Raw genomic sequence first — 9,761 nt, 5'->3', positions numbered from 1 at the left:
CTGTTATCACAAGATATGATTTGTGTGTGTGCAGTCAGACTGGGGACAGACTACTGCCTGTTGTGGCCCAGCAGCAAAGGATAAACAGGGAGTTCTGGGGGAGCTACTGTTATCACAAGATATGATTTGTGTGTGTGTGCATTCCTAGCAGTGAAACAGTGATGTTGGTATACAGTAGGACAAACAGCAGGGCTAAACATCTCTTATCTTTACCATTGTTGTTTTGTATATCATTGTTTGCAGTCGAGGCATAGTTTGTTTTCCATGTGGATGTCATTCTTTTTGCTCTTTTAAATTATTTTTGCATCTGTGTTTTGCCTCCTGATATAGTGTTTCCTGTCATTGTCTTTAGTAGACTGCCTCCGGCCCTCTCCGAGCAGTGCAGGTCCCTCCTACCTTAACCCCCCCGCCGCAGCTCCGCTCTCTCACTCACACACACCGCTACCCACACTCTAATCCTCTCTTTCTCTTCCTCTACTCTCCGCTTCAGCTTCTGAGGCAACTCTGACATAAGCTGCCCCAGAGTCAGCAATAGGGGGGGGGCAACTGCGTACAGGCTGGGCATACGTGTGACTGTGTGTGTGAGAGTGAGAGGGAGAGTCCACAAGTCAGCTCAGTGGTTCATCTCTTTCTCCCACTTCCTCACTCTCCCTCTGTGCCTTTTGTTCCCGCCCCTCACTTTCTCCCTGCTAGCCTGGATAGAGGGAGCTGACACTGTACCTGCCTGCTGTGGACTGGATATGGCGTAGAGACACCCTGGCACTAAACTAACTGGATGTTCACCCTACGAACTGGTAAGACCCTGCTTCAGCTCTACTCTGTGATAGTATGCACCAGAAAAAAAGGATTCCAAAAGGGTTTTTCGGCTGTCCCCCTTTTGGATTCCATGTAGAACCCTCTGTGGAAAGGGTTCTATATAGAACACAAAAGGGTTCTACCTGCAACCAAAAAAGGTTCTTCAAAGGGTTCTCCTATGGGGACAGCCGAAGAACCCTTTAAGGTTCTAGATATAACTTTTTTCCCCCACGATTGTGGAAGGACAAAGTCTCTATGTAGAAATGCCTTATTTTGTGTGTGAGAACTGGCTGTTAATATAACAAGTCACTGGTGTAATAACTTTATGTTCTATGTAAACTTTAGTTTTTTAAGTCTGTGCTTTAGATATTAACTTTGTACCCAGTAAAAGTGCTCTCTCACTCTATCATTCTCGCCCTTTCCCTGGCTTCTCTCTTCTCTTCTCCCCCGGCTCATTATGCATCCCCCTGCTCATGTTACCGGCTTCCTCCTGTGGTTTTCAGCACAGGTTTCTCCTCTGCTCTGAGTGTGCTCCCACGCTCCCTCAAAGAAAGGAAGGAAAACAATGAGAAGCATTTGCGGAGCCACAAGATGGAGCTGCTTTAGTTTGGCCTGTGTCTTTAATAGTGTGGAACATTTAAGTGTGGCTTTTTTTGTTGCTTGTTTTGTTGTTTTTGGAAGAACGTTTTCTTTTTGGGGCAGAGGGGTGAGAAAATTGGAAACAGACCCACCCACACTTTAGTGAGTCAGCCCGCATTTGTGGAGTGTTAACTTTAAGAGGGCAGAAAAATTGTCAAAGAGAGGACCTGCTAAAGGCAGAAAGAATTTGTTTTTGGTTATTCTGTTGATGTCACTTAATCCCCTTAGTTTACATGTGCTTAGGAACCGGAGAGGAGGGTGCTCTGGCCTCTGCCATGGGCTTTTTTGAAAGGGAGGGAGTGGCTTGTGTTCATCTGGGACAATCCCAAGTGCTGAGTGCTGAGACCTTCCTCACCCTGCTCCCAAACACTCTGTTACCCTTTGTATACACAACTGTTGGAGGGGTAGCAGTGTTAACTTGACTGTGCGTAGGCTGGGGGAAGTCGATGTGTAGCCGCTGACGGTGTCCTGCATGTTATCATAATAACACCAGGGGTTTGTTATGGCGATACATACAGTATTTAACCACCTTGTCACTACAAACTCAAAATCAATCACTCTCCACAATGAACCGCATGCAGATTTGTTTTACGTTCATATACTGTACAAACAGACAATCTCAAAGAATGCTTTCTATCTAATCTTAGTTGTTAGATTTGTGTATTTTTGTCACCGACCGTAACCGATACCTTAATCATGCTGATAATGTGGCGTGCACCTCACTTTAGAGTAGCCTATCATTAGAGTAGCCTATCATTAGAGTAGCCTATCATTAGAGTAGCCTATCATTAGAGTAGCCTATCATTCCCTGTCCACATCCCTTACATTCCACTCTGATCCTATCAATTTATCTAACTTTCTATCCATGTAGCCTTTGTCTTCTCCCTCAATCTGACTGTCGCTGTCTGTCACTCATCCATCTCTCTCCCCAGCCCTCTTCCTCCCTGCTGGCAGGGCAGCCTGTGTAGTCAGTGATAAGGGGCAACAGCAGTAGCCCTTCCTGTCCTGGCAGGAAGTGTTGATTTCCACTCCAGTCTCTGGGCAACCCTGTGCTGCGTCCACTGGGAACCTCCTTCCACTCTCAGCATGTGAACAGCTCGCAACACACATGATACGCATGCACACACACCCACACACAATTATTTTGATCAGAGTGGCTGTGATTTAATGCCCTACTGAGTAACACCTCATTCAGACTGGAGGTAGCATAGTGGTGTGGAGGGTGCACAGTGGCTGTGTGTGCTGGGTCTGAGCTGTGTCTATAGCTGTAGGTCAGGAAGGGTTAAGGGGTCACATGGAGCCCAGGAGCAGGAGTTCAGAGCAGGATATCCTGTCAGGATATGGTTCTCTCTCCCCTCTATTCCCAAGCACGGAGGGCTGTGTTGGAGCTTGGAGTCAAAGCTGAGAGTGAAGGCAGGGGGCAGGGTGGGTATTGGTCTGGTGTAAAATGTCACTCACGTCTCAAAACACATGGAGCGACACAAAGTTTGCACGTTGCCATCCAAGGGTTGTGTATCTATGGCAAACTTGTTTGGTGTATTTGATGTTGGACAATAGACAATGGTAGGCCTGATTTGTGCCTTGTGAATCAATATGGAAGTTGGGAAATTATAGCCTACCTGTTGTTTTGTTGTGTTTGGTATTCCAGAGATGTTCTTATCCCTGTGGAGTCCACATGAAGTCTTTAAGTGAAGAGGTGATTCAGATGAAGGGGTTGTGAGGCCAGGGTTGAGAGTAATGAGGTGGAGTTAGAGGGGTCATGGAGAAGATGAAGCTACAGGGCAGCAGATGGTCCAGAGCAGACAGATAAAACACTGGAGTGATTTCCTACCTTACTGCCTGCCCTCCTCTGGTGATAGAGTGTAACTACAGATGCTGAAGTTCAGGCCTGATAAGTGTTGATTGTTACAATCAGAAAGTATTTTAACTTAGTACTCGTGTGACATTTTATATAATTCTAGGTACATACAGTTATCACATACAAGGACTAGATAGGCAACAGTTTCCTTGGAATCATACAAGTAACCGATGCAAAGAGAGACAAAGGAAAGACAGCAGGAGAGAGAGTGACAGGCTGTTTTTGGATCTCCGTTTCCAACACCCACCTCCTTTGTCTTGTTATTGTTGAGAATGGTGTGTTGAGATATGAAATCTCATTCTGAATGTCATTACAGATATTGTGGTGCCCCTCTGGGATTCCCCCTGGGCTATTTTGTTCTCTCGTACCATATTGATATTGTCAACATATTGTCTACAAAAACATGCATGAAATCAGTGTCAAGTTCCATTTGAGTAGGAGATTTACTTTGCGTAACTTTTTTTTCATGACAACAGTTGAGGTTGATAACTATTCTAGAGAGACCACCGCGTGGGCTGTTTTCTTTGGTTTTGGAAAGTGCCTCTATGAGCCTGGTGGGGTACTGAGTGTGAACAGAGCTGCTGATAATGTCGAGGATGAGCTGCTGTAACCAAGACGTTCCAGTTGGGCCTCTGACACAGCCGTATGTTTCAGACGCTCACTCTCACACACCCGCCCACCACGTTAGTGAATGAATGGACACTAAAAAAACATGGGAAATGTGTTATGCGTGTCCCTGTGAATTTGTGTGTATGAAGTATCTGTGTATGAAGTAGATGATGTATGTGTGACGGATAAGCGAGGGCCAACTGACATACAGTATACTCACCATCATGCTCCTAATTGGTGTCCACTACAGTTAGTAATGTATGTGTACAGGGATGTTTTGGTTTCTGTACTGTAAGATGAAGGGATACTACTGTAAATAAACCTGATGGAACTTTGCCTCAGTGACAGGATTCTACCGAACAGGTTCCGGTTCGACTGTTTCTTCATGTAGCCATATAACAGAGAACAGAGTGCATCGTTTTACTACAAACAGTGTGCACAGTAGTTTTACCATATTGTGCAGAACCACACACAGGGTTAAGAGGAGAGCATTATATTTGTTTTATCATAAAACCAAAGAAGACCCCCAGAAATGGCCTATTCTTAACCGACTGAGCACTTTTCTCATTTAAAACTTGGAACATGGGATTTCCACCAAGGTGCTGAGTGCTTGTCAGAGAGTTGAAATTCTTTGCCAGGCCTTACTGTTGTACAGAATGTGCTTTAGTCTTGCAGCAGCATTGGAATATTGGCTTGGTGTAGATGTGGAATGACTCACAATCCTGTACTGTAAACCCAGACCACACCCTCCCTCACTGCTGCTCCCTGCTTTTACAAAGCTAGCACACCCTGTTATCCAATTTCTGTCAACCTCTTTCAAACACACACACAGTACACGCATGCACACACAGACATGCGACTCCACCCTTCTCTAAACTTCCACTGATCTCATTCTCAAAAAAACTGTCCTGTATAAAAGTCCCTTCTCGCTCGCTCTCTCGCTCTCAAAATACTCTTAGTGTTATAACTGTATGGCTGGTTATAACTGTATGGCTGGTTATAACTGTATGGCTGGTTATATCTGTATGGCTGGTTATAACTGTATGGCTGGTTATAACTGTATGGCTGGTTATAACTGTATGGCTGCTTCCACAACTCCTTATCCAATATTCATCACATTCCTGTTGGCTTCTTAAAGGGAAGGACCATGCTGGCCACTGGGACCTCACAGCAGACGCACTACTCCCTCCTCTCCCTTTCCATCTTTTACTTTTTTTCTCTCACACTGCAGTAACAAAGTAGAAGCCTATCAATTGACATACACTGAGTGTACAAAACATTAAGGATATCTGCTCTTTCCTTGACATGACTGACCAGGTGCAACTCAATATTAGGAAGGTGTCCTTAATGTTTCGTAAGTGTATATTTCTCTGTTTCACTTTCCCACGGGCTAGTGTTTCTGTTCTAGGATATTTACCAGGAGGTTTTCTGCATATAGTCACTACACTACTGATACTATTCACACCATTTCATATTGGTGAACTATGAGTCATATTCAACAGATTTAAAATCATCTCATTTATATACACTCAAGTAAATGCACAGTACTGAATTTTCACAAGCAGACAAATGCATACTGTCCACACATGTAGCTAACATAAAGCCCAACAGTGCCTTGATCTAAACAGCCTCATGAAGTTTGATTCAGTGGAAAGTCTCTTAACAGCTGGTCTACAGAACTCATGTAGTTACATCTGTTTCTATATTGAATTAAAATGCTCGTAATTACCAACTTGCTGCTTTAGGAGGACTTTGTGCCTCGGTTCTCTTTTAAGCACAGAACAGAAGTGATTCTCTTTTAAGCACAGAACAGAAGTGATTCTCTTTTAAGCACAGAACAGAAGTGGTTCTCTTTTAAGCACAGAACAGAAGTGATTCTCTTTTAAGCACAGAACAGAAGTGATTCTCTTTTAAGCACAGAACAGAAGTGATTCTCTTTTAAGCACAGAACAGAAGTGATTCTCTTTTAAGCACAGAACAGAAGTGATTCTCTTTTAAGCACAGAACAGAAGTGATTCTCTTTTAAGCACAGAACAGAAGTGATTCTCTTTTAAGCACAGAACAGAAGTGATTCTCTTTTAAGCACAGAACAGAAGTGATTCTCTTTTAAGCACAGAACAGAAGTGGATTCTCTTTTAAGCACAGAACAGAAGCGATTCTCTTTTAAGCACAGAACAGAAGTGATTCTCTTTTAAGCACAGAACAGAAGTGATTCTCTTTTAAGCACAGAACAGAAGTGATTCTCTTTTAAGCACAGAACAGAAGTGATTCTCTTTTAAGCACAGAACAGAAGTGATTCTCTTTTAAGCACAGAACAGAAGTGATTCTCTTTTAAGCACAGAACAGAAGTGATTCTCTTTTAAGCACAGAACAGAAGCGATTCTCTTTTAAGCACAGAACAGAAGCGATTCTCTTTTAAGCACAGAACAGAAGCGATTCTCTTTTAAGCACAGAACAGAAGCGATTCTCTTTTAAGCACAGAACAGAAGCGATTCTCTTTTAAGCACAGAACAGAAGCGATTCTCTTTTAAGCACAGAACAGAAGCGATTCTCTTTTAAGCACAGAACAGAAGCGATTCTCTTTTAAGCACAGAACAGAAGTGATTCTCTTTTAAGCACAGAACAGAAGTGATTCTCTTTTAAGCACAGAACAGAAGTGATTCTCTTTTAAGCACAGAACAGAAGTGATTCTCTTTTAAGCACAGAACAGAAGTGATTCTCTTTTAAGCACAGAACAGAAGTGATTCTCTTTTAAGCACAGAACAGAAGTGGTTCTCTTTTAAGCACAGAACAGAAGTGGTTCTCTTTTAAGCACAGAACAGAAGTGGTTCTCTTTTAAGCACAGAACAGAAGTGATTCTCTTTTAAGCACAGCACAGAAGTGATTCTCTTTTAAGCACAGAACAGAAGTGATTCTCTTTTAAGCACAGAACAGAAGTGATTCTCTTTTAAGCACAGAACAGAAGTGATTCACGGCAGGAAAACATATTTCACACAAATATAGAAATATAGATAAATTCACAAATTTAAATTCTAAAAAGCTCTATTCAGGAAGAAACCCATTCACAACCATGTCTATATTTAGATAGTGAGAAAACAACATTTGTATTTTTTAAACCATATACACTTAGACGCTGAATTAGTGTGGATATCTCTGTTCTTGATCATTTGTTCAGTGGTGATGGAGTAGGGCTACAAGGCATCATTTATACAACAGAATGTTAAGTTGTGTGTGTAAAGATCAGTTGAGAGGCAGGGTGTTACATGAGTTGTGGTAAGCTGCAGGCTGTCTGCCTGACATTTTACACTACACAACAACCACCACTGTTGGCAACCTCTGCTCTCCCGGTAGCTGAATGCCACATCGAATCGGATTAAACTCCCTAAATGGATGGCTTTATAGCTGTGCTACCCCTTCCCTGGTCATCTTGATCAGACATTGTACTAGACATCAGAAAAACTAAAAGTCCCTGTTTGTGAATGAGTGTGTGCGTGTGTTTCTGTGTGTTGGAGACAAGAGTGTAGAGTAGATGCATTGAGGCCAGGGCAGGCAGAGAGAGATGTAATCGGATATAGTTGTTTCATATGACCGGGTTTGCAGGCTGGCTGGCATTCAAGGGCCAAGAGGTTTCACTAAAGGTCACAATGACAAAGACACACTGTGCTTGTGTTGTGTGTGCCTGACTGACTGACTGAAGGCTGACATACACTTCTGTATACTATATGTGTATGAAGGTACACTACCGATCAAAAGTTTTAGAACACAAAGGGAAGCACAGCCGAGAGCTGCCCAGTGACACGAGCCTACCAGCTCAAATAAGCAAAGAGAAACAACAGTCCATCATTACTTTAAGACATGAAGGTCAGTCAATGCGGGAAAAAAGTTTCTTCAAGTGCAGTCGCAAAAACCATCAAGCGCTATGATAAAACTGGCTCTCAAGTGATAATGGCGCTGGAGAAGAAGGCAGAGGTTTTACGTGTCCCCAACCAAATGTTTTTTTGTTTGTTTATTTGGGTTTTTTGTAACTGATTTTTTTAAACTTGTTTTGTACATAATGTTGCCGCTACCGTCTCTTATGACCGAAAATAACTTCTGGACATCAGGACTGCGATTACTCACCACAGACTGGCAGAATCCTTTTTTCCTTTAAGGAGCCCGACGTGAACGATATACTGCTTTCTCGGGAACGAGCCCAGATCCTCGTGATTTGCGTGAAGAGGAGGCAGAGAAAAAGGGGCCAGCCAAAGGGCGGGCTGCCTTCTGAGAATTCCTAGGCGATCGAATAAACCCCCACTTCCTTCCATTCTGCTAGCAAACATGCAAACTTTGGAGAATAAAATAGAAGACCTACACGCAAGATTAAACTACCAACGGGACATTCAAAACTGTAATATCTTATGCTTCATGGAGTCGTGGCTGAACAACGACACTATCAACATACAGCTGCCTGGTTATACGCTGTACTGGCAGGATAGAACAGCGGCGTCTGGTAAGACAAGGGGTGGTCGGCTATGTATTTTTGTAAATAACAGCTGGTGCACGATATTTAAGGAAGTCTCGAGCTATTGCTCGCCTGAGGTAAAGTATCTCATGATAAGCTGTAGACCACACTATCTACCTAGAGAGTTTATCTGTATTTGTCGTAGCTGTTTACATACCACCACAGTCAGAGGCTGGCACTAAGACAGCATTGAATGAGTTGTATTCTGCCATAAGCAAACAAGAAAACGCTCACCGGGAGACGGTGCTCCTAGTAGCTGGAGACTTTAATGTAGAGAAACTTAAATCCGTTTGACCAAATTTCTATCAGCATGTAAATGTGCAACCAGAGGGGGGGAAAAAAAACTCTAGACCACCTTTACTCCACACACAGAGACACATACAAAGCTCTCACTCGCCCTCCATTTGGCAAATCTGACCATAATTATATCTTCCTGATTCCTGCTTACAAGCTAAAATTAACTAGATCAATAAAAAAGTGGTCAGATGAAGCAGATGCTAAGCTACATGACTGTTTTGCTAGCACAGACTGGAATATGTTCCGGGATTCCTCCGATGGCATTGAGGAGTACACCACATCAGTCATTGACTTCATCAATAAGTGCATCAATGACGTCATCCCCACAGCGACTGTACGTACCCCAACCAGAAGCCATGGATTACAGGCAACATCCACACTGAGCTAAAGGCTAGAGCTGCCGCTTTCAAGGAGCAGGACTCTAAACCGGAAGTTTATAAGAAATCCCGCTATGTCCTCTGACAAACCATCAAACAGGCAAAGCTTCAATACAGGACTAAGATTGAATCAGACTACACCGGATCTGACACTCGTCGGATGTGGCAGGGCTTGCAAACCATTACAGATTACAAAAGGGAAGCACAGCCGAGAGCTGCCCAGTGACACGAGCCTACCAGACAAGCTAAACTACTTCTATGCTCGCTTCGAGGCAAATGGCACTGAAATATGCATGAGAGCACCAGCTGTTCCGGGAGACTGTGTGATCACGGTCTCCGCAGCCGATGTGAGTAAGACCTTTAAACAGGTCAACATTCTCAAAGCCGCAGGGCCAGACAGATTACCAGGACGTATACTGCGAGCATGCGCTGACCAACTGGCAAGTGTCTTCACTAACATTTTCAACCTCTCCCTGTCCGAGTGTAATACCAACATGTTTTAAGCAGACCACCATAGTGCCTGTGCCCAAGAACGCTAAGGTAACCTGCCTAAATGACTACCGACCCATAGCACTCACATCTGTAGCCATGAAGTGCTTTGAAAGGCTGGTCATGGCTCACAGCAACACCATTATCCCAGAAACCCTAGACCCACTCCAATTTGCATACTGCCCCAACAGATCCA

The 9,761-nt window shown here is 43.5% G+C and overlaps 1 protein-coding gene across 1 annotated transcript in view; it reads left to right on the top strand.

Annotated features, from left to right (window-relative positions):
- Positions 1–499: 499 nt before the first annotated feature.
- The window catches only part of LOC120059181 (histone deacetylase 7-like), a 67,397-nt gene continuing 58,135 nt past the window's right edge, over positions 500–9,761 (top strand). Inside the window, exon 1 of the mRNA XM_039008032.1 lies at positions 500–794. Within this exon, the coding sequence (XP_038863960.1) occupies positions 776–794 (19 nt within the window). The 5' untranslated portion in view covers positions 500–775. The remainder of the gene's footprint in view (positions 795–9,761) is intronic.

Source organism: Salvelinus namaycush, chromosome 14 (assembly GCF_016432855.1).
Source record: "Salvelinus namaycush isolate Seneca chromosome 14, SaNama_1.0, whole genome shotgun sequence".
Lineage (NCBI taxonomy): Eukaryota > Metazoa > Chordata > Actinopteri > Salmoniformes > Salmonidae > Salvelinus > Salvelinus namaycush.
This window is presented reverse-complemented; position numbering and strand designations above follow the sequence as displayed.